The sequence below is a fragment of the Delphinus delphis genome, chromosome 13 (genome assembly GCF_949987515.2).
Source record: "Delphinus delphis chromosome 13, mDelDel1.2, whole genome shotgun sequence".
Classification (NCBI taxonomy): domain Eukaryota; kingdom Metazoa; phylum Chordata; class Mammalia; order Artiodactyla; family Delphinidae; genus Delphinus; species Delphinus delphis.
Window position 1 is genome coordinate 86676609 of NC_082695.1, and position 24691 is coordinate 86701299.

Here is a 24691-nt window from a genome sequence, read left to right on the forward strand (position 1 = left end):
GGGTGTTAAAGTCCCTTGCTATGATTGTGTTACTGTTGATTTCCCCTTTTATGGCTGTTAGTTTTTGCCTTATGTATTGAGGTGCTCCTATGTTGGGTGCATAAATATTTACAATTGTTATATCTTCTTCTTGGATCGATCCCTTGATCATTATGTAGTGTCCTTCTTTGTCTCTTCTAATAGTCTTTATCTTAAAGTCTATTTTGTCTGATATGAGAATTGCTACTCCAGCTTTCTTTTGGTTTCCATTTGCATGGAATATCTTTTTCCATCCCCTTACTTTCAGTCTGTATGTGTCTCTAGGTCTGAAGTGGGTCTCCTGTAGACAGCATATATATGGGTCTTGTTTTTGTATCCATTCAGCCAATGTGTGTCTTTTGGTGGGAGCATTTAGTCCATTTACATTTAAGGTAATTATCGATAAGTATGTTCCTATTCCCAATTTCTAAATTGTTTTGGGTTCATTATTATAGGTCTTTTCCTTCTCTTGTGTTTCTTGTCTAGAGAAGTTCCTTTAGCATTTGTTGTAAAGCTGGTTTGGTGGTGCTGAGCTCTCTTAGCTTTTGCTTGTCTGTAAAGGTTTTAATTTCTCCATCATATCTGAATGAGATCCTTGCTGGGTAGAGTAATCTTGGTTGTAGGTTTTTCTCCTTCATCACTTTCAGTATGTCCTGCCACTCCCTTCTGGCTTGCAGAGTTTCTGCTGAGAGATCAGCTGTTTACCTTATGGGAATTCCCTTGTGTGTTATTTGTTGTTTTTCCCTTGCTGATTTTAATATGCTTTCTTTGTATTTAATTTTTGACAGTTTGATTAATATGTGTCTTGGCGTATTTCTCCTTGGATTTATCCTGTATGGGACTCTCTGTGCTTCCTGGACTTGATTAACTATTTCCTTTCCCATATTAGGGAAGTTTTCAACTATAATCTCTTCAAATATTTTCTCAGTCCCTTTCTTTTTCTCTTCTTCTTCTGGGACCCCTATAATTCGAATGTTGGTGTGTTTAATGTTGTCCCAGAGATGTCTGAGACTGTCCTCAGTTCTTTTCATTCTTTTTTCTTTATTCTGCTCTGCAGTAGTTATTTCCACTATTTTATCTTCCAGGTCACTTATCCGTTCTTCTGCCTCAGTTATTCTGCTATTGATCCCATCTAGAGTATTTTTAATTTCATTTATTGTGTTGTTCATCATTGTTTGTTTCATGTTTAGTTCTTCTAGGTCCTTGTTAAATGTTTCTTGCATTTTGTCCATTCTATTTCCAAGATTTTGGATCATCTTTACTATCATTATTCTGAATTCTTTTTCAGGTAGACTGCCTATTTCCTCTTCATTTGTTAGGTCTGGTGGGTTTTTATCTTGCTCCTTCATCTGCTGTGTGTTCTTCTGTCTTCTCATTTTGTTTATCTTACTGTGTTTGGGGTCTCCTTTTTGCAGGCTGCAGGTTCGTAGTTCCCGTTGTTTTTGATGTCTGTCTCCAGTGGCTAAGGTTGGTTCAGTGGGTTGTGTAGGCTTCCTGGTGGAGGGGACTAGTGCCTGTGTTCTGGTGGGTGAGGCTGGATCTTGTCTCTCTAGTGGGCAGGTCCACGACTGGTGGTGTGTTTTTGGGTGTCTGTGGACTTATTATGATTTTAGGCAGCCTCTCTGCCAATGGGTGGGGTTGTGTTCCTGTTTTGCTAGTTGTTTGGCATAGGTTGTCCAGCACTGTAGCTTGCTGGTCGTTGAGTGAAGCTGGGTGCTGGTGTTAAGATGGAGGTCTCTGTGAGATTTTCGCCGTTTGATATTATGTGGAGCTGGGAGGTCTCTTGTTGACCGGTGTCCTGAAGTTGGCTCTCCCACCTGAGGCAGAGCCCTGACTCCTGGCTGGAGCACCAAGAGTCTTTCATCCACACAGCTCAGAATAAAAGGGAGAAAAAGTAGAGAGAATTAGTAGAAGTAGGAAGAAAGAAAGAAAGGAAGGAAGGAAGGAAGGAAGAAGGGAGGGAAGGAAGGAAGAAAGAAAGAAAGATAGAAGGAAAGCAGGCAAGAAGGCAAGAAGGAAAGAAAGGGAGGGAGGGAAGGAGGAAGGAATGAAGGAAGGAGGGAAGGAAGGAAAAAAGACAGAAAGAAAGAAGATACAGTAAAATAAAGTATAATAAAGTTATTGAATTAAAAAATAATTATTTAGAAAAAAAAAGGGACGGATAGAACATTAGGACAAATGGTGGAAGCAAAGCTATACAGACAAAATCTTACACAGAAGCATACTCATGCACCCTCACAAAAAGAGGTAAAGGGGAAAAAATCATAAATCTTGCTCTTAAAGTCCACCTCCTCAATTTGGGATGATTCATTGTCTAAAGGAGGGAGGGAGGGAAGGAAGGAAGGAAGGAAGGAAAAGTATAATAAAGTTAATAAAATTAAAATTAATTATTAAGAAAAAATTTTTTTATAAAAAAACAATGGACGGATAGAACCCTAGGACAAATGGTGGAAGCAAAGCTATACAGACAAAATCTCACAGAGAAGCATACACATACACACTCAGAAAAAGAGGAAAAGGGGAAAAAATCATAGATCTTGCTCTCAAAGTCCACCTCCTCAGTTTGGGATGACTCGTTGTCTATTCATGTATTCCCCAAACGCAGGTGCATCAAGTTGATTGTGGAGCTTTAATCCACTGCTCCTGAGGCTGCTGGGAGAGATTTCCCTTTCTCTTCTTTGTTCTCACAGCTCCCGGGGGCTCAGCTTTGGATTTGGCCCCGCCTCTGCGTGTAGGGCGCTGGAGGGCGTCTGTTCTTCGCTCAGACAGGACAGGGTTAAAGGAGCCGCTGATTCGGGGGCTCTGGCTCACTCAGGCCGCGGGGGGGGGGGGGGGGGGGAGGGGCACGGCGTGCGGGGCGGGCCTGTGGCGGCAGAGGCCGGTGTGACGTTGCACCAGCGTGAGGCCCGCCGTGCGTTCTTCCAGGGGAGTTGTCCCTGGATCCCGGGACCCTGGCAGTGGTGGGCTGCACAGGCTCCCCGGAAGGGGGGTGTGGATAGTGACCTGTGCTTGCACACAGGCCCCTTGGTGGCGGCAGCAGCAGCCTTAGCGTCTCCCAACCGTCTCTGGGGTCCGCGCTTTTAGCCGCAGCTCTCGCCCGTCCCTGGGTTCCGCGCTTTTAGCTGCGTCTCGCGCCCATCTCTGGAGCTCCTTTAAGCAGCGATCTTAATCCCCTCTCCTCGCGCACCAGGAAACAAAGAGGGAAGAAAAAGTCTCTTGCCTCTTCGGCAGGTCCAGACTTTTCCCGGACTCCTCCCACTAACCCCCTGCAGGCTGTGTTCAAGCCGCCAACCCCAGCCTCCGCTCGCAGCCCCGCCCTCCCCAGCGGGTGAGCAGAGAAGCCTCTCGGGCTGGTAAGTGCTGGTCGGCACCGACCCTCTGTGCGGGAATCTCCCCTCTGTGCGGGAATCTCCCCGCTTTGCCCTCCGCACCCCTGTTGCTGTGCTTCCGCCGCAGTGCTGAAACTCCCCCCTCCACCTCCCGCAGTCTCCGCCCGCGAAGGGGCTTCCTAGTGTGTGGAAATGGCTCCCTCCCACTGGTGCACGTGCCGTCCCTATTCTTTTGTCTCTGTTTTTTCTTTTTTTTCTTTTGCCCTACCCAGGTACGTGGGGAGTTTCTTGCCTTTTGGGAGGTCTGAGGTCTTCTGCCAGCATTCAGTAGGTGTTCTGTAGGAGTTGCTCCACGTGTAGATGTATTTCTGGTGTATCTGTGGGGAGGAAGGTGATCGCCGCATCTTACTCTTCCGCCATCTTCCCAGCACCCCCCATTATGAAGCTTTAATAAAGTCAGTTAACCTTTAAAATGTCAGCTTCCTCATCTGTAACAGGGGTAGGTAAAAGGGATAGAATAAATGGAAGAGAACTGAATAGCGCCTGACACATACCAAGTGCGTAATGAATACGTACGTTTTTAAGTTATTTTAAAAGCAGATGAAACTTGCTCGTGCCCCACAATTCAAAAGGTACACGATGGGGTACAGTGGAAAGCAGGGAGTCCCCTGCCTGCTCATCTTAGTCCTCCATGCGCCCCTCCCTCAGGCAGCTGCCGTCACTGGGGTCTTCTGTGTCTTTTAAACAAGCTTAGGCATATTATTATATATTATTGTTTTTTAGCAGGATGTATGGCCTGCATGTATTATTTTGTGGTTCACTTTTTCCCACCTGATAGCTTGTTTTACAAGATGCCTGAATAGTATTCCGTTTTCTGGGTAAATAATATTTAGGTATTTGCCAGTACCAGTAATGCTGTCATGGATATGTGTATATCTGTAGGGTACATTTCTGGAAGTGTCAGAGCTTTCAGAGGGTAAATTCTGTAAAGATTGTTTTAAAGTACTGATTTTGAAATAATTGCAGGCTTGCTAGAAATATTGCAGGAACAGTAAATACGGAGAATTGCCTCTTGCCTTCATCTCGATCCTCCAGGTGCTAAATGCTCTGCTGCACTCGTTTTCTCTTCACCTAGTAGTGTTTTGTGAGCTGTGTCTGTGGCATGTATTCTTTTCTAATTTGTTTGGCTTTTGAGTTAAAAGGGAGAGGTGTTTTCTTTTTATATAGTAAAAGGGGGAGAAATGTTTTTATGTAGCCAAATTTGTCAGTGTTTTATGACTTTTGGACTCGTGTAATACTTAGAATTCAACACTGACATTATGGAAAAAGTGCCTCTTTTATCTAACACTTATACTTTCATTTTTTTATACATCATTACAAAATGATCACCATGATATGTCCAGTTACTATCTGTTTACTCTCATATTTTAAACCAAATCTTTGACTCAGTTTTATTTTTTGTTTCCAGATGGGCATCCAGCTGCCTAGACACCATTTATTGAATAAGTCACATTTTTCCTGCTGGAAAGCAATGCTGCCTTTATCATGTATTACACTCTCAAACCTGTATGGGTCTTTTCTGGACTTAATTCCAGTTATCTGTCTTTTTATTCATGTGTTGTGATACCAAATGGTTTTAGCTTTATCGTGTGTTTTATAACTAGGATACCTAGTCCTCTCTCACTACACTTTTCTTTAAAGTGTATTTTTTACTGTTTTCACATATTTATATTTTCATATGTACTTTAAAAGCGACTGCTAAACTTCCAAAACTAGTTCTAAAAGAATCCCTATTGGTATTTGTATATAAGTGATTTGATCAGAGAGAATTGATGCCATTATAAATTTTTGTCTTTATACCAAAGAATAGGGTTAATAGGGGATTATATGAAATCATGTGTGTGAAACTTTTGAAAATTGTAAAGCACTATAGAACTTAAAGAATCTTTCATTCAATAAAAAGAATAACTTAAGAAAAAAGAATAGGGTATGTATGCATTTCCATTTACTCAGATTTTTTTTTTATCCATATTTTAGTAGTATTTTAAAATCTTCTTCTGGATTTTGTTGGTAGGTATGAAGGATGTTGATTTTCACGTATTAAAATGTGGGCCTCTTTCTGAGTTTTAGTTTTTTAGGTGTATAATCATATCATTTGTAAACAATGATTTTACCTTTTCCTTTATAGTTATTACTGTGCATTTCTTTATCTTATCTAGTCATGTTGGCTGGTATCTCTCAAACATGATAAATTAATGGCAGTGTGATAGTGGACTCTTTCCTCACCTTAATAGGATTGCTTTTAGTATTTTCCTGTCAAGTCAAATGTTGTATTGATATGTTTTATTCACCTCCTCCTGTGTTTAGGCAGTTTTTTAAAACTTAAAACTAGACGTTGAATTTTAGTAAATACCTTTTCGTCTTGAAGATGATTATGCATGTTTTTTCTTTCAAAATTTATTAATGTGTTTGAAGAGAAAAGCTATTGCCCAGCACCAAGAAAGATTGCCACGCGGGAATGCAGAACTGGTTTTCCAGATCACTCAGTTTGTCAAAGGGTCAGAAATCTGGATTCAGTTTTCTTTTTCTAACACTGCCTGGGCCAAACAAAATGTATACAGGCCAGATTTGGAGACAGCTTCAGGTTTGAAGCTTCAGCTGCCAGTTTGTATCTCTCTTCCAGTTCATTCCCAGAAATAATTAGAACCTGGTGACAGTTTTATGTCATCTTATGTAATTAGAGACATATTTTCATTTTTGTTTGGAAAAAAAATCTGATTTGGGGAGATGATTTCCAGATTTTAACTGACAGATATTATGGTTCTGTCTTATCTCTTTGTACGTTGTTTTTCTGATTTGTCATGATAAGACCTTTAGGTAATTATTGCACTTCTTGTAATACCTATTAGTTTTAAGCAATCTTAAGTTTTAGACTTCCTTAGTATAAGCAGTATCACCTAAAATAAATATCTTTCTCTCACTTTAAAAACCATTTCCTTTGTTTTCTACTCTTTACCCCCCACCCGCCGTGGTGTGTGTATGTTCCTCTCTTTGTTCTTGTTTTTAGAAAAATATTACTTTTCATTCTTTTACCTAACCTCTTTCTCTACGTTAATTAGTCCCATAAAAAGTGTTATATTCAGGAAAATACATTTTCTCTCCTTACAGATTCACTAACACGTAAGGAAAATTCCTTGTATCGACTGATAACAAAGAGAAGGAAACAAAGAGCTTTCCTTTTCCCTAATAAAACTATGTCTGTAAAGACACAGTTAAATAAAGAGTGAAAATTTTCTGATGAATTTCATCAGCAGGGCCCAAATCTCTTTGATTTCAAGTGTATTCCTTACCTTATTGTAGGTGTCTGTTTAATTTCTGGCGAATACATCTAATTGAAATTTAAAAAGCTGATTCTGCCAAATTAGAAATTTGCCAATTTAGGTATTATTTTACTAATTATATTTCCATAAATTCCACTTGTGATTTTTCTTCTGAGAGGAATAGCTTCAAACCTGGATCAAGGTTGAATAACAGTATGGGGTTGGCCAAAATGTTTGTTTGGTATTTTCCGTAAGACGGGTCTAGTAGCACTTAGTTGTCTTTAACTCATTCGAAGCAATTTTGTTAGATTGTATGTGACAGCTGTCCTATCAGCGTGCATTTAAAAAAAGACTTAACTGGTGAATTTTTGTGTAGCCATTTTAATATTGAAGAGAAGAAAAAAAGCAACATTTTCAGCATATTATGCTTTATTATTTCAAGAAAGGTAAAAACGCAACCGAAACACAAGAAAAGATGTGTGCAGTGTATGGAGAAGGTGCTGTGGCTGATCGAACGTGTCAAAAGTGGTCTGTGAAGGTTCGTGGTCTGTGAAGGTTCGTGCTGGAGATTTCTCGCTGGACGATGCGCCGTGGTCGGGTAGACTACTTGAAGTTGATAGTGATCAAATCGAGACATTAATTGAGAGCAGTCAACGCTATGCCGTGCGGGAGACGGCCGACACACTCCAGGTATCCAGATCAGGCGCTGAAAATCATCTGCACCAGCTTGGCTGTGTTCATCGCTTTGATGTTTGGGTTCTACATGAGTGAAGCGAAAAAAACCTTGACCGCATTTCCACATGCGATTCTCTACTTAAACGTAATGAAGAGAAAACCTTCCGTTTTTAAAATAAACTGTGACGGGCGATGACAAGTGGATACTGTACAATAATGTGGAACGGAAGAGATCACGGGGCAAGTGAAATGAACCACCACCAACCACACCAAAGGCCGGTCTTCATCCAAGGAAGGTGATGTGTATATGGTGGGATTGGAAGGGAGGCCTCTATCATGAGCTCCTTCTGGAAAACCAAACAGTTCCAACAAGTACTCTCCCATTTAGACCAACTGAAAGCAGCACTCGATGAAAAGCGTCCAGGACTAGTCAACAGAGAACGCATAGTCTTCCATCAGGATAACACAAGACCGCATGTTCATTTGATGACCAGGCAAAAACTGTCACAGCTTGGCTGGGAAGTTCTGATTCATCCACCATATTCACCAGACATTGCACCTTCAGGTTTCCGTTTATTTTGGTCTTTACAAAATTCTCTTAATGGAAAACAGTTTAATTCCCTGGAAGATTGTAAAAGGCACCTGCAACAGTTCTTTGCTCAAAAAGATAAGAAGTTTTGGGAAGATGGAATTATGAAATGGCAGAAGGTAGTGGAACAAAAGGGTGAATACATTGTTCAGTAAAGTTCTTGGTGAAAATGAAAAATGCATCTTTTATTTTTACTTAAAAACCAAAGGCACTTTTTGGCCAAATGCAATATTTAGCGTTGCAAAAGAATCTTCTATATTTGATCATAAATCATGAACTCATTCATGATAAAATATGTTATTTCTTTATTTTAACTATTTATCAGTTCCTTTCTGTAGCATAAGAATTTACCATTTCCTCATTTTTATTTGCATTTTTTATTAGTGATAACAGATCAGCTCAGACGATACTTATTGTAAGTTCATTCCTTCTTTTCATGTTCTTTGAGTTAATTTTGGAGTCATTTGATCACACCTACTGTTACTTACACTTATAGCAGACTAAGTCTGCTGATTCTTGATTTATATCATAGTACCTGTCTAGTTAGCGTTCTTATCTCTCTTAGGCTATGATTTGTGTTCATATGGGACTGTTAGGATTTTCTGCAAGATTCAATCGTAGTCATCAGTCATTTCAGTTATTATGGAAATTTCAGCTTTTTCCACAGTTGATCATATATCCTCTGCTGTGGCAAAAGGTCTATAGCTTTTTATACGTATGATGTGCTGTCTAAATCTAAGCCTAGAAGGACATTAATAATTGGTGAAATGCGGCTTCGAGGCCAAGCTGGACCCTTCTCATTGTAATCTTCCTCCAGGGTCGATCCGCGAGGAGAACGGTGTGCGATGGCATGTGTGTCCCTACTGCACCAAGGAGTTCCGCAAGCCCAGCGACCTGGTGCGCCACATCCGCATCCACACCCATGAGAAGCCCTTCAAGTGCCCGCAGTGCTTCCGGGCTTTCGCCGTGAAGAGCACGCTGACAGCCCACGTCAAAACGCACTCGGGCGTCAAGGCGTTCAAGTGCCAGTGCTGCATGAAGAGCTTCTCCACCTCGGGGAGCCTCAAGGTGCACGTTCGCCTGCACACAGGTACGGGCCTGCCGCCGCAGGTGGTTCCCGGCGGGGTCTGCGCTGGTGGCTGGGCGTGTGGAGCGCCCGTTGCTCTTTATTTCAGCGAGTGTGACCGTGACCTTCTGCGGGCTGGGCACACGGCACACGCTGTTGAACAAAGTCCACGTGACCTTGGTCCTCATGGAGCCGATGGCCCGAAGAGGGAGCGTTAAACTGTACCACTTACGAGTGAGGGCAGGAGTGCAGGGAGTGAGGAGGGGAGACCGCTGTGGGTGACGGGATTCAGATGCAGCCCAGGAGGGCCTTCCCGAGGAGGAGGCCGGCATCGCCCCCGTGGGGCCTCTGGGTTTTAGCTGGCGCCCTTCAGGCTGGGACCTTAATATCAATACCCACTCTGCCTGTCGGATATTTTGTCATCAGTATTAGGGCACGAGAACTTCCATGTTCAGGCTCCAGTTCTGTTCATAGCAGTTTTATTGAGATATAATTCACAAATCATAAAAATTCACTCTTTTAAAGTGTGCATTTCAGAATTGTGCAACCCATGCCACTATCTAATTTTCTAACATTTTTATCACCCCCAAAAGAAACGCTGTACGCATTAGCAGTAACTTCTCCTAACCCTTTGAGGTTCCTGGGCTGAGCTGAGCATGTGGATGGGTATTTGAAAAAGCTGAAATGAGACTGTTTTGATATATGCCTTTCTTTGGAATCTGCATTTTCATTTGCCAATAAAATTGTAAGAAAAGGAAGTTTCCTTCAGAAAAGGGAAGTCATAGCAGAGGATTGTTAAAAGGATGTTATCACTGTCATCAGCAGCAGCAGTGACATTGTTATTTACAAACAGCCACCATTTACTGCTCGTTTACCCAATGCCGGGCACTGCTAAGTGCTCTTCAAACACAAGTGTGTAGAATGCCAGCAGCAAACCTGGGGCCCCGTTGTTATTCCAGTTACAGAGAGGATGATTTGAGAGAGGAGAGCAGCCTTACTCACGTTAGTGTCTTAAGGACTACTAGTTGTTTGAACATCCATTTTACAATTTTAGGCTTTCTCCTGAAAATAGTAAATGCCCTTTTTTTTTTTTTTTACTTAAAATGCTCTTATTACATGCCTTAACATCTGTAACGTGCACTGTATGCAAACGAGAATAACTGTTAATTTATAATGTCCATGAAATTATAAACATATGGCATGAAACAACAAATTGAGAATTCAAATCAGTATTAAAATACTAGAATTTTATGTTGGCGTTAACTGAGATGTATCTCTTTGGAATAATTCTACAGTCTATTTTATTTTTTATCAGGAGTCAGACCTTTTGCTTGTCCTCACTGTGACAAGAAATTTCGAACCTCAGGCCACAGGAAGACTCACATTGCTTCTCACTTTAAACACACGGAGTTAAGAAAGATGAGGCACCAGCGTAAACCTGCAAAAGTTCGTGTTGGCAAGGCGAACGTTCCGGTCCCCGATATTCCTTTGCAGGAGCCGATCCTCATAACAGACGTAGGTAAGATTGTCCTCCCTTGGTACTTTGCAAAGGGTGTATGAACATTATGGTCTGCGTAGTTAGATAGTTGTATGTGTGGTGCCGGTGGAGTTGTTGTTAAGGATTGTTTTGCTTTATGGGCCAGCAAGTTTCACAATTAAATTAAGATCCTAGTTCTGGCTCAACTGCTGCTCAGATTATGTTCTCGGTAAGAGGGAAGTGCTGTGTAAGTGAAGATGTTCATATGTGAGTCCTCACCAAGGAAGACTGTACCTCAGTGGACCTGTGGGGTGGATGGGTGTCCTGAGTGGGGCACACAGTATGCTGTGTCATTTACATCTTAGAAGCCCCGCAGGCTGTGTAACAGATCATTATCTGGGCTGCTTTAACCTTTGGATTAAAAGGTAAATCTGCCAGCTTTTAAGTTCTTTTTAGGCTTGGTGTTGTTATGATCAAGGTAAATTATGATTTTGTTAGCTAACTAAAAAGAAAACACTGTTCATGAGAATCTTCAGAGAAATGATTTTTGTAGGTCCTAAAACAAAATTAAAGGAAACTCATTAAGTTTTTTGCAAGAATTTACATGTTTATGCAGTTCTCCTGTATTTCATCGTCTTAGGTGAGATAATCTAGTCTGTGAACAAAATTAATATCAAGTAAAACATAATTTAATATAAATAAAGCTTAAATGGTAAAAAAAAGAGAGATACTGTAGACTAATGTCAGCTATAGTCCACTAATAAGGTGATCTATAGTCACGAGCCTTTATGTATCTAGGAGCATAGCATCAAAATATATAAACCAAAAACAGAAGAAAGGAGAGATATTCAAATTCTGAACCAGAGTGAGAGACCCTCAATTAGATTGGTGTAAACACAGTGAGACTGAGGAGGATTTGAAGCGCACATATCAAAAGGGTGATTGAATGGCTTTAAAGCCTTCTACTCCAAAGTACACACTCTTTTAAATATGCATGGAATAGAAGTTGATCACATTCTAGGGTATAGAGAAGTTTCAGGTTTTCAGAAATAGGTACTGTGAAGGATACAGTCTTTGATTACAGTTCACTGAAAACATAAATTAATAGAAAGTAGCTATCTAAAGTTTCATTCTATGGAAAAGTAAGACTCAAAACTGCAATTACATCCTAGAAATGGGAACGTTTTTATAAACAGTGGGATGGACCAAAGCTATTATCAGAAAAGACTGATAACAGCTTTTAAGAAGTATTTCTTACTAAAAAATAAGAACAAAAATAAATAAAATATATAACTCAAAAAAGTAGAAAAATAAAAAAGCAAGTAGCAAAAAGTAATTAATAAGTACAATAATTTAAGATAGAAGACAAAATTCTAGTGAACATAATTTTACAATTTTTAAAAAGTTAACAGTAGAATAGATAGCTTGACACGTCTCTAGTAAACTAAAGACCAAGAAAATATCTGTAATATTAGGAATGAGAGTCAAGCTGTAAGCACAGATACAGATGAGATAAAAATTGTTTGCAGATACTCTACAACATTTTACTAATACACTTGAAAATTTAGATGAAGTGGATTTTTTCTAGAATAACGTGCTTATCAGAACTGACTCTAGAAGAAATGGAAAACCCCCAAGAGACGACAAGTTTAAGAGCATACTCCCCAAATACCAGCCTGCAATGATTTTACGTATGATTTCTGCTAAGCTTCCTAGGAACTGTAATTCTTAGGGTGTTTAATTGTTTAGACACTGATCGGAACTCCCATGGTAGGTTAGAACACTCTGATGTCCTTGTGCAGTTGTGGCAGCTCACAAAACAAAACAACAGACCAATTTCACTTAATGTGTATTTAACTTCACCGTAGTCTCTAGGTTCTCAGTGATTTGTGTTATTCTTGAAATGCAAAAAAATCTCTAAAAGTTAGGACTGACTAAAAACTTACTTAGCAGCCCTAGAATTATCCTTCATGCTTGAGGGTAACCCTCAAATTACCAGTTTTTTCAGGTTGCCATGACTCAGGTTACACACCTGTGGGTTTCTTGCCGTTAAGTTTACAAATCCTTAGTTGAGTTGAACTGGAGCCCTGATTCTCCAGACTTTCCGAGGTTAAAATGGAGAACATTGTGCTTTTAGCTTCACAGACACCTGTATCTTAGACGAAATTAGTGGAAGCAGAATTCTCCTTTGTTCTAGGCTGAGTGGGACACATGGGGGAAGTGATTCATAGAGCTGGCTTCACATTGTAAAATATTTAAATACTTATTTTACACTTCGTCATTATTTGTATTTGTGTCTGTCTCTTCTCTCAGAATCTGAGCTCCTTGGGGCGTATGTAGAAAAAGTGTGACTGTAATTATGTTTGGGGGACAGATCTTGATAAAAACATGCCAGAGAGGGTTTAGCATAGATTAGTTACAGTTATTTGACTTAACTGGGAGATGAGATGTTCCAGTCCAGTCTAGTTACTTGAAGCTCAGTACCTTTTACACTAATTACTGTCGCTTAGGAAAGTATTAGAATGCATAAAAAAATACTCCAGCAAGTAACTTAATCTCTGCATATTAAGGGAGCATTGTTGGATAGAACAGTTCCATATAGTTGTGTAATTCTAAAAACTTCCAGAGCTGCGTGGGAACTTATAAATAGTCTTTCCCAAACTTGCCTACATTCCTCACTCTTCATTTTCACAGATGTAAAATGTGGGCCCTAGAGAGGGTTCTAACATTGCTTTTAGGTTCTACAACTAGAGCTCATGGTAGAACTAGAACCTGGGTCTTCAGACTTCTGGATCAGGGTGTGGTCAGTAAAGCTCACTTCCTCCCACACCCGTCAGCCTTGCGCCCCCGGCGCAGGAGTGTGGAGGAGCCGCCAGGGGCCCAGATGGCCACTGGATCTTGGCATCGAGCACCACTAGTCTTTACTGAACACAGATACCGTGTAGTTCATTGCACTTGGGGCTGTTTTCACTAGACATGCGGTGTACTGTACTCTAAATGCTTTCTCTTCTAAATTCAAGAACTAAGTTTAAATAAAACAGTGTGCAGACTGGGGAAGTATTGGAGTCAGGGTGATCGTAATATTTTGATCTGTAGCTGCTTCTGGATTTTCAAATCATATGTGTATACGACATATCTATTTTTTTTTAAAGAAATCACTGTGTTTTCTATATATGACTGTGCGTATGTGTGAGTTTGTGTAATGGTGTATGCTCCCACCATTTTTGTGGAGCATAGATGTTTGAAAAATATTTTCTTCGAAGTGAGCCAGGCTTTGGTTATCTATTATTTTTTAAATTTATTTATTTTAAATTAAAAGTGGGGCTTTGTTTTGTTTTTAATTAATTAATTAATTAGTTAATTATTTACTTACTTATTTGGTCGCACAGGGTCTTAGTTGCAGCGGGCGGGCTCCTTAGCTGTGGCTCATGGACTCCTTAGTTGCAGCTCGCCAGCTCCTTAGTTGCGGCATGCAATCTCTTAGTTGCGACATGCAGGATCTAGTTCCCTGACCAGGGATCGAAGCCTGGGCCCACTGCGTTGGGAGCGCAGAGCCTTGAGCACTGCACCACCAGGGAAGTCCCTGGTTATCTATTATTTTAAACCTCAGCGCTGTAATGATTGATCTTCCAAGTTTATATTCATGTTTTAATCATATTGATATTAGTGCATTTATCTTGCTTTTTTTTTTTTTGCGGTATGCGGGCCTCTCACTGTTGTGGCCTCTCCCGTTGCGGAGCACAGGCTCTGGACGCGCAGGCTCAGCAGCCATGGCTCACGGGCCCAGCCACTCCGCGGCATGTGGGATCTTCCCGGACCGGGGCACGAACCCGCGTCCCCTGCATCGGCAGGCGGACTCTCAACCACTGCGCCACCAGGGAAGCCCTAGCTTAGCTTTTTAACAGAACTTTGTAAAATTATTAGACGTGAAAAATAAAGCATCAGAAAAATGAAGCCTGTTATTTCACATTCTGAGGAGCTCAAGGTGGGACTCCTCCCCTCCCCCCCAAAGATGTCAGAATCATCTGGGGTTCTGTTTAAAAATAAATATACCTGGATGCTGCCCAGAGACTATAATTGTGTGTCTAGCGGGGAGACACTAAGGTAACAGTTGTATATACTGGATTGTTTATTGCAGCCCTGCAGTAGTGTACAGTTAGAAACAGGCAGGATGTCCGCCAGAAGTGCATTAAGGGAACTGGGTACACTGGTACGGTGGAATTCCTTGCCAGCATCCAAAGGGTGATGGGGATGATGTCATATGTAATGACTTGGAGAGTTAAGTATATGTATGAAGTATGGACAGGTAGTTCCAGAACAGTGTGTATGGTTGATCCCACTTATGTTTTCACATTACAAACTCTTCTGTTAGAGTGGCTACTAAACCGTTCACTGTGGTTGTCTCTGAGGGGTGTTACTGGGCACATTCTTTTGTTTTTCTTTTTACGATCTTGTGAATTATTTGAGAAGGGGCCAGAGGACTTGCACAAGAGCGTATTGGCAAGGGACTGGGTAAAGGGATTCGGTTCGTGGAGGGCAGGTGGGACTGGGGAGGAAGCGAAGGCAGGCTGGGAGGCGGAGCTGGGCCGGGACAGGAGGCTCGAGCTCCTCAGGCTCGGAGGGGGCCTTAGGAGCCGGAGCGTCCAGGCCAGCCGCTCGACCACAGACCTGCTGTTTCGGAAAAGAAAGGAGTAACTGAACATTCTGTTTATGGGACCTGTTTATGATGGAGAACTTGTTTGCTGTGGAACGTAGGTTCCAGAAGCCACAGGAGAAAGAGCTGGGAGAACAGTGGGGCTGGAGGGGGGACCCTGCACCAGAATGGGGGTGACTTGGAGAGGAGGATGGTCTGTGGGCCTTACAGGGCTCACAGCTTCAAGGCCTGGCGCAGACAGCCCGTCTGGAGTCTCCCGGTAGGTTCTGGCGTCAGGCTGCTTCCGTGCAGGCTGGAAGTCAGGGCCTGCCGCGGCAGACGGGTGGCGAGCTCTCTGAAGGTGCTGAATCGGGTGCAGCCTGGAGCCTTAGGGGTGCAGCCCGGCTCTGCCGTCTGATGAGCTTGTGTCTGCACTGCAGGCTAGGGAGGTGCTCACCCGGAACCCCGCTTTGCTGACTGACCTCAGGTCTGACTGGGAGGCAGTGAACCCCTGCACAGCCCTGCCCCCAGCACCCAGTACGGCTTTTTTTTTTTTTTTTTTTTTGATGTGGGAAATGGCAAAAGCAATACTTTGTTTCCTTATTTGTGAATATCTTATTTTTTTCCCTATGAAACAGATACAAGATGACTATAGGAGGGCTTTTTACTTTTTAAAAATTACCTTGTGAATTTCATTTACTTTACGTACTTTCACGAATTTATACAATTTATATAACTAATTGCTTAAAATTATTTCACTTTCCTGTGTTGCTTTTTAATGTATATCTTGTCTGATGAAGTCTATAAAATTAATGTCTCACGTTTGTACAGCCCAATTTAATTGTGGGAGGAGAGTTTTAAATTTTTTTATTGGTGTTTTTCTTAGAAATCACTCATTCCGTTAAGTTCAGCAATGAACAAGAAAATGGCTTATCAGATATTACTTGGAGCTACAGTTTTAATTAAGTGGTACTTTATGCTAATAGTTACTGAACCTGTTTGCATAAGATACTGGGGAACTGTGCCTAGCAGCTGCTATTATGTGTTGCCTGTGGACCTTCCTTGCAGAGCATTTGAGGTTCACAGTTTCACAAGCTTCGCAGTGACCAGAGGAGCCACCCTTTTTGGCTGCCAGTTTGGAAAATACTCACTTCAGTTTTCTGTTCTCTTCATAGAATCTAACATGATTCCCTGAAAGTAGGTGTCCAGTAAAGGTTGAGTGTCAGACCGGGAATCAACGACCTTGGTTGGAATTTGTGCGTGCTTCTTTCCTTCCTTTCCTTCTCTGATTTTGTAAACACTGAGAACAGGATCATTAGTATATTCGATCGTATCTATGTGTCCTACCTGGCCAGTGCTCTTTGGCTCAGGGCTACATCTATGACCATGGGGCAGGCCCCAGGCTCCAGAAGCTGTAGCCCAGGGAGTGGGGAAAGAGAAAACAGAACCAGCAGTGACAAGTGCTGGGACAGAAGTGAGTCAACGTGTGGAGGTGGGACAGTGAGGCTCGCTAAGAATCGCAGCACGGAGCTGCCTGGGGAGAAGCCGGCGGTGGGTGTGGAGAGAGGTGGGGACCGGGGCCAGGAGGCCGGGCCTGGTGGTCGCGGTGGCCCCGTTCTCAGTGGCAGACCACGGGAGGTGGTTGAGCAAATTGCCGTTCGGGTCCCGGCGCGCTGTGCCAGGGACATTCTTCTGCTGGTGACACGAGAAGGCAGAGCAGAACATTCAGGAGGCTGGTCTAGGTGCGTGTCTGACACAGAGCCACGCAGAAGAGTGAACGTGCGTCTGGGTTTGGGAATCGGCCCTTGGACGGCCATCTTGCCTCTGAGCGCCAGGCGTGTCAGCCTGTCTGCAGCAGACTTAGCGCATGTGTCCTGGGGAAGGTGGTGGGGTGGACTGAGGGACTGAAGTTTTCTCTTCTTGAGCGCGAGAGAGGAGTCGTTGGGAAAAAGCAGGGCGATGCCGTGAAGGGTAGAGCGATGCTGGAGCTGCCAGGAGGGCAGGGCTTTGCGTGGTCCCCATGCGTCTCCCCAGTCCTGAATCCCTGTGAAATGGGAGAAGGTTTGGCAGCTCTTCGAGTGTGTGCCCTGTGGGTTGTACACACATCAGTCACAAGGGAGGTTCTGGTATTTTTTTTAAATTTTTTTATTTTTTGGCCATGTCACACAGCATGTGGGATCTTAACTCCCTAACCGGGATCAAACCTGTGCCCCCTGCCTTGGGAGGGCAGAGTCTTAACCACTGGACCACCAGGGAAGTCCCACAAGGGAGGTTCTGAATTCTCTTTGAAAAGTAAATGAGCTCTCATGCAGCATCAGGAAGTGCGGGTCCATTCAGTTAAGTCTCACACGCGAGCGAAGCGAAATAGAAATAGCAGTGGAAATAGAAACGAGGAAACAAGTTTAAGAACACTGGAAAAGTGGGATCTCCAGGACTGGCAAATGGCAAACTTGACGAGCGGCTCCAGAAGTCTGGAATCCCCGGCCCCCGCATGACTAGGCGGATGGGGTTCCTTACGTACAACTAGGAGAGTTGGGAGGAACAAGCGGGTTTTAGGGGACAGGATCGAGCTGTAACCCGCACTGTTAGGGACAGTCTGGACAGCAGTGTGTTAGGAGGTGCCTGTTGGTAATCATCGCATGGAAGTGAGTGGCACAGCTGAGGGAGCAGGGAGTGTGGCCAGTCCAGAGTCTTGGCTGATAGCTGCACTGTCTGGGAGAGAGGAGGAGCAAACAGCCCAGGTAGAACTGACAGTGTACATCTTCCTCTCGTTCCAGGTAAACATTAAGTGATTCAGAGGGTTCAGGTGTATGTTTGTTCTGAATTTCATGAATAATTCAGTTGCTTGATCAAGACATACTTATTACACGGTCAACCTAAGGGCATTCTTTATTCACTGAAAGTATGTAAACCTGAAATATTTAAGGTTGTAATTTTGCTGTTTACAGATTTTCTTTTAATAAAATTTCTATGAAAACCCTGACTTTCTTAGAACAAAAGGTCATGTTGGAATCATTTCTGTCTGAGTTTGTTATAGTACCTAGGGTACAGTCTTCATACTGAACAAATAAGGGACTTAAAAACTCTGATTAACCTGCATGTTGATGTACTTATATAAATTGCATGCCAACAGATGCTCATATAGAAAGTTAAATGTAGAAATCTATGAAAAATTGGCTCTAGAACAAGGAGAAGTAATTGTGACAATATAAATGTTCCTTATGTCGAAAAGAATATCTATCTCATATTAACTCTCTTAAGTGTTTCCTGATAGGTGTGCTTTAAATAGCGAGTCCCTAACACAGTTAACGTAGCGATTAGTCGCGACACTGGAATCTGGCTCCTCGGGATGTTTATCTTCTGGGTAAAGCAGGTGCCTTTTGACATTTCTTAGTAGCACTGACAGTGAATTATTCCTGATTTTCTTTTGGTTTGTAGGTCTTATCCAGCCCATTCCAAGAAACCAGCTTTTTCAAAGTTATTTTAATAATAATTTTGTAAATGAAGCAGATAGACCGTACAAGTGTTTTTACTGTCATCGTGCCTATAAAAAGTCTTGCCATCTTAAACAACACATCAGGTAAGGTAATGTAGATTCAGAGATGGAAATTTATAGTTACAGTGACTCAGTGATCTGGTGACTTGTGGAAATACTAAGAATGGTAGTGTTAGCTTTTGTTATTTAAAATGTCACTTTTGACCCCAAAGTATTTACTGATAATTGATATTTTCATTCTTCAGTGTCTTGACCAAAATGTTTTACCCACAAACCGCCTATTATATTTCACTCCTATTATATTTCAGTATTTGCAATCTCTGGGACATGTCAGAGAAATATTTGGTTTGTTTCATGAGGATTATGCTCTTTCACAGTTTCTCGGGTGTATTCATCAGGTTAATTCCTGGCGCTAGCAACAGTGAAGAGGAAGTATTGATAGAAACCCGATCACAAGAGACAGTGAGGGGTCATGAGAAGAGGACAGAACGTAGAAGAGGATGTGGGGTCTGGTTTTGTGTCGGTTGTATGCGAGCCCCGGACTTCAGATGAGCCACCTGAGTGCTGAGTCTCAGGTCCCGTTGTGGGGACATGAGAGCTGAGTCTCTCTGCTGCTGAGCTCAGAAAAGGGGTGGCCAAGTGAGATAATTACTAGAGTGCGTTCTAAATTAGAAAGCAGCGTGAAAGCGTAAGACGCTTATTCATTACCATTTTTATTCTTTTTAGATCACACACAGGTGAAAAGCCTTTTAAATGTTCTCAGTGTGGAAGAGGCTTTGTTTCTGCAGGAGTGCTCAAAGCACACGTCCGAACGCACACTGGACTTAAATCTTTCAAGTGTCTGATATGTAATGGAGCTTTCACTACTGGTGGTAGCTTACGGCGACATATGGGCATCCATAACGACCTTCGTCCCTATATGTGTCCCTATTGCCAGAAAACATTTAAGACCTCACTGAATTGCAAAAAGCACATGAAAACCCATAGGTAGGTATGATTCTGATGGTCACTTCTTAACAATCCTTACAATTCCCAGATGATGGTGGGGAGCGTTTTGAAGAAATAGTTGTCTTTGTTCCCTTTATTATTACTTCTAGCAGGAGGTGTATGAGCTAAAGAAACTTCTGTATCAGTGTTTAATGACCTATTGAGAACCATAGACTGAAGCACATCATTTTTATTTTTAATGTAGTGTTGAAGTAGTCAGTGTTGGCCTAAATGCTTTCTAAACTCTCTTAAAACTAATAATCAGTAGTAGATAAAATGCTAGATAGACAGTGTCTACTATAATGAGGTAATGAAGGTTTCAAAAAAGAAAATCTTGGTCAACTCTGGGCCCTCTAGGCATATCATTAGTGTTATCTGAATGGTAATTATTGTAGGTTGTTGACAGAAAAAAAATATGTTTTAGCCAACACATAAATCCATCATTAAAGCTAACTTAGATTTTTTTTTTTTTTGCGGTACGCGGGCCTCTCACTGTTGTGGCCCCTCCCGCTGCGGAGCACAGGCTCCGGACGCGCAGGCTCAGCGGCCATGGCTCACGGGCCCAGCCGCTCCGCAGCATGTGGGATCTTCCCGGACCGGGGCACGAACCCGTATCCCCTGCATCGGCAGGCGGACTCTCAACCACTGCGCCACCAGGGAAGCCCTAACTTAGATTTTTGCTTGCTTAGAGGGCTGCCTCATCTGTAAATGGAGGGGACCCAACGAGCCCTTACAGAGACGCATTTCTGACTGTGTCTGGAGCTTATTCAGTGGTGCTTCTGTGAAGCCACAGAATTCTGTATTGTAACGGAAAGCATGGACAAGGTGACCACGACCACCTCCTAGGAGACTTTGAGAACAAGAGTTACCAGGCTTACCAGGAAAGAATATTAGCCTTCTGCCCTAGAATGTTTACCTTTGAGCCATATTTTAACCCGGATGTCTCTGTCCAGGTATTACCTACCAAACAGAACTCCCAACTGATAGAATAAGGTAACTCGGAGAAATGGTGTTCTGGTTTCATCCCTCTGGCTGCCGAAGCACACTTGACAGAATTGACTCTCCTCGACTTTGGTACGGCTGATCGCGTAGCCGAGGAGTTCAAGTGCTTCTCAAGACCATCTAGGGAATGTGAGATTGGTGGTGTCAGTTAGGGGACTCTTGCCAATTATATGTCCAGTTATACTTGGCTGCATTTTATGGAGGAAGCTCTGTGCTTCACACGCATTCAGGGGCTGGGGAGTTCATGGGGGCGGAGACGCTCAGAGCGTGCACTGCTGCCCCCCTGCCAAGAGAAATGGGGCGCGGCCACAGCTTGCGCAGAGCATGGTGAATGACGCCTCTCTGCAAGACGCCCGGCCTTCACAGTGTGCTTTTGTGGTGGTGGTGGGAGTTCAGTTTACAGGCTCAAGAGGCCAGTGCTGTAATTTCTGGGAAGAGGGTCAGCTGTTTTTAGCCGGGTCATTTCTGTCAGTGGAGTGTTGCTTTGGCCACTGCTTGTCCAGGGTTCCGCTGAGGGACACGTGCCATGCTTACGCCAGGGGAGAGTGTGCGTGACTTTCAGGTGGCAGCGTAAGGACGGGTAGGTCTGTCATTGCAGAGTTGGGGGTTTATCTTATAGATGGCGTGTACTGTGAACCTGCCTGCGAGCAGGCAGCAGCTCCAGTCGTTTGATCCCTTTGTTTGAAGTCTTGGGAATTCCTAAAATGCCATATACACTTACATTAAAAATAAAAAGTCGCTGTAGTAAGAGTTGTGAAAACACCCAGGCAAACAAACAGAAAACAAGGCTCCACCAGTCACAACAGAGGGCACATTTCCTCTCCTTCAGGGTGGTGGAGAGGACCCCGTGAACCCACGGCACCGCTGTACAGTCACCCTGTGGTGGAGGTGTGACAGTGCGTGTTCTTTCCTTTGCTGCTTTTCAGTACATTTTTGTTCCCCCCCCTCAGTAAAAGTAGTCGAGAAGTGACTTTTTTTTTTTTTTGTGGTACGCGGGCCTCTCACTGCTGTGGCCCGTCCCGCTGCGGAGCACAGGCTCCGGTCTGGACGCGCAGGCTCAGCGGCCATGGCTCACGGGCCCAGCCGCTCCGTGGCACGTGGGATCTTCCCAGACCGGGGCACGAACCCGTGTCCCCTGCATCGGCAAGTGGACTCTCAACCACTGCTCCACCAGGGAAGCCCAAGTGACTGTTTTTGATATCAGAAAATGAAGAGGAAAGACTTTGTTTGGAACTCAGAATGGAATTCTGAATCAGCAGATTCACGTGATTCTGGCATCCAGCGTCCGGTAGAGCTTGTGTGAGTCTGACTGGAGTAGCCCCTTCATGGCTGAGATACTGTACAGCCTGTCAATCAGATCATTGTTTGACCTGGGTTTTTGTTTGTTTTTTCCCCAGTGTTTTTGTTCATTCACTGAATTCATTGTTCATTTTTCTCTTTGAAAGAGAAATTGTTGGCCTTGATGATAATATGCCAGGTATGCTTTGTACACGTAAAAGTAATATTAACAGGAATAATGATTTTGCAGAAAACCATCGCAGCCACATGCCTCGTGGTCCAGGTTCTGCCGCCTGTGGCCCACTGGTCAGTGAGCCGCACACGGCCTGGCAGGTTGCACGATGGTCCCGTCTCTCCCACGTGTGTGTGTAACACTGAAAGCAGTCTGTCAAGACGCTGCCTCATCTCATGCAGTTCTTGTTTTGAACACCTCAGCTCATCACAGAATTTGAATTGGGAGAGTTTAGCTTTGAAACGTGGCATCTTTTGTATCGTTCAGATTTTGAAAAATCCTTGTTGCCTTCCGGCCCCTATGGTCTGTGAAAGCACTTAGAGATAAGGGCACGGGGGTTTTCTTTCAGATTATTTGTAGTGTTTAACTCTCAACTGGATTGCCGCCGCGACTTCAAAGTGAAACAGTTTAAAATGAAAACTGTCACTGAATAAATCGCACCTCGCGTGCCCGCGGTGTTTGACAGCAGCTGACGCTGCGGACTGTTGTCCATTTTTTGAAGATTTGAGCTTGCCCAGCAGCTCCGGCAGCACCAGCAGGCCTGCCCGATAGATGACGGCGCCGTGGACCAGCAGGGCATGCACGTGCCCACCCAGGTGCAGGTGGAGATTGAGAACGCCGCACTGCAGCCGACCGCTGAGGCCGTGGCCGACAACCCCGGGGCCGTGCTGGACCTGGGGCCGCCCGCCGGCGTGGAGACGGGGCTCGGCCAGCAGATGGCGGGGCAGCCTTTGGAAGCAGATGAAGGTGAGCGGTTCAGGGCTTTTAACTCTCAGGAGTTTTGCAGCCCTTTGTACTCCAGTCCCCGCTGGCCCTCTCGTCCCTGACCTTTTAAAGCGCAGTTTGTGCCGTGTGTCTGAGCGTGAGAGAGTCTGCGGTGCATTTAGAATCGTAGGAATGGGACCTTCCGATACGTGCTGCTTGTCACCCACTTTCACCCCTGAGCCTACCGCGAGAGAGTCTTTGGTTTCCACTGAGTGCCCATCTGCGTGATCACGCGTGTCCTGGTGCATGGCTCCCGGACTTCCCAGCGTGAGGCCGTGGACTGGGTGCCGCTGGCTGCGGGAGCTGAGGCCCCTCGGCCAGCGCGCTGCCTCCTGCGGGGAGGTCTCGCTGCAGAAAGATGCCGGCTCACCGGGGGGACAGTGAGCTCAGTGACAGAGTCGGCTCAGGCTTCCGGCCCCCTGCGGGCCTGACAAACGGTTGGCCGGTCAGCTTGCTGTTTACTTTATGGGTGTCCCAAGAAGTATTTGGTCTGTGAGCAGGGTTTTGTGCTTTTTAGCCAACATATGTAAGTTTGTACCCTCTGTATGAATTGTCTTCCTACTGTCTTTTCCAAACAAGGAGGCTGCTTTTTGGAAACTCACCGAAGCATCCTTTTGGACAGGTTGGTAGATGTGAAGCAGCTTCCGGGTTTACGAATTTTCCGCCCTCGTCTGTGCTTCTTGTCTTCAGACAGGCTTGTGGTCCCGCAGCACACTCTGGAAGGGCACGTGGGCCAGTACGAGGAGCAGGCTCCCCCGCCGCAGCCCTTCGAGCCAGCGGGTCTGTCACAGGGTCAGTGGTGGGCCTTACCCGGGGCTCTCCAGTGAGCTGCGCCTGGTTGGGGTTAACTTTACAGCAAGCTTGAGTGTTTCTTTTAGTGCTCTTCTGAAATTTATGACCAGTTATCGAACCAGATAACGTCTTGCGTGGGTAGCGTGTGCATGTGTGTACACATGCACGCATACGCTATTTTGTAGTCTGTTCAGATTTTCCAGAAGGGGACTTTAATGACCATTCTACACCTGGTCTCTAGCCAAGGAAAGGTAATTGAGTAGAAACTGGGACTTATTTGTGGCTGGTGTGTCAGTCTGCCCTGCAAGGATGGGAGCTGAGCGTAGCCTCTTGCCTGTGAGCAGATCACTTTAGAGCCTGCTGGTAAAAACTAATAATCCTGATTCCCGTTCAGAAAGTAGACATGTTCCTTTAAATACCTTTATTTGTAAAACCAACCTTTTTTGGTTTTGTGTGTGTGTGTGTGTGTGTGTAACTTTACTGTTTTTTGTAGAACTCATGTCTTCTGATTTATTTCAGGTTTTACAGTGACTGATACATACAATCAACAGACTCAGTTTCCACCGGTCCAACAGTTACAAGATTCCAGCACACTGGAGTCTCAAGCCCTGTCCACGAGCTTCCATCAGCAGAACTTACTTCCGGTTCCTAGCTCTGATACGATTAATGTAGTGAGTATTGCAGAAGTCTCATCATTGAGCAGATTCTATCTTATTCTTCACTGTAATTATTTAAAATTTGCTTACTTAAGTGGGCATGTTAACTTGTTGCAACTTTAAGATTGCTGCATCACCTGTGGAAACCTCAGTGTTTATCATATAGGGCTTCTATTTCCTTAAAACATTTTTGTTTTAAGATTTCATTCCCATGATGTGGCTTTACCTTTTCTGTTAAAAGTCAGGAAAGTCAGGAGAGTGTAACTGACTTCAGTAACATCTGAAGGATATCGCCTTGCTTTAGCGAGAAAACCAAAGCATTTTAATATGTGGAATCTTAAAGAAACATGTTAGAATGAAAATATAATGAAGGCTG

At 43.7% G+C, this 24691-nt stretch overlaps 1 protein-coding gene across 5 annotated transcripts in view; it reads left to right on the forward strand.

The window, feature by feature from the left end:
* ZNF236 (zinc finger protein 236) overlaps positions 1 to 24691 on the forward strand; it is a 103456-nt gene that overhangs the window by 41530 nt on the left and 37235 nt on the right. For 4 of the 5 annotated variants that reach the window (XR_009521788.1, XM_060029245.1, XM_060029241.1 and 1 more), the window contains 7 exons: positions 8749 to 9021; positions 10313 to 10516; positions 18546 to 18687; positions 19330 to 19590; positions 22605 to 22849; positions 23558 to 23659; positions 24179 to 24330. Coding sequence is in view for 4 of the 5 variants with exons in the window: in XM_060029245.1 (XP_059885228.1) it covers positions 8749 to 9021; positions 10313 to 10516; positions 18546 to 18687; positions 19330 to 19590; positions 22605 to 22849; positions 23558 to 23659; positions 24179 to 24330 (1379 nt within the window). In the remaining variant the exon portion in view is untranslated. The remainder of the gene's footprint in view (positions 1 to 8748; positions 9022 to 10312; positions 10517 to 18545; positions 18688 to 19329; positions 19591 to 22604; positions 22850 to 23557; positions 23660 to 24178; positions 24331 to 24691) is intronic. The other variant, XM_060029242.1, reaches the window with a different exon arrangement.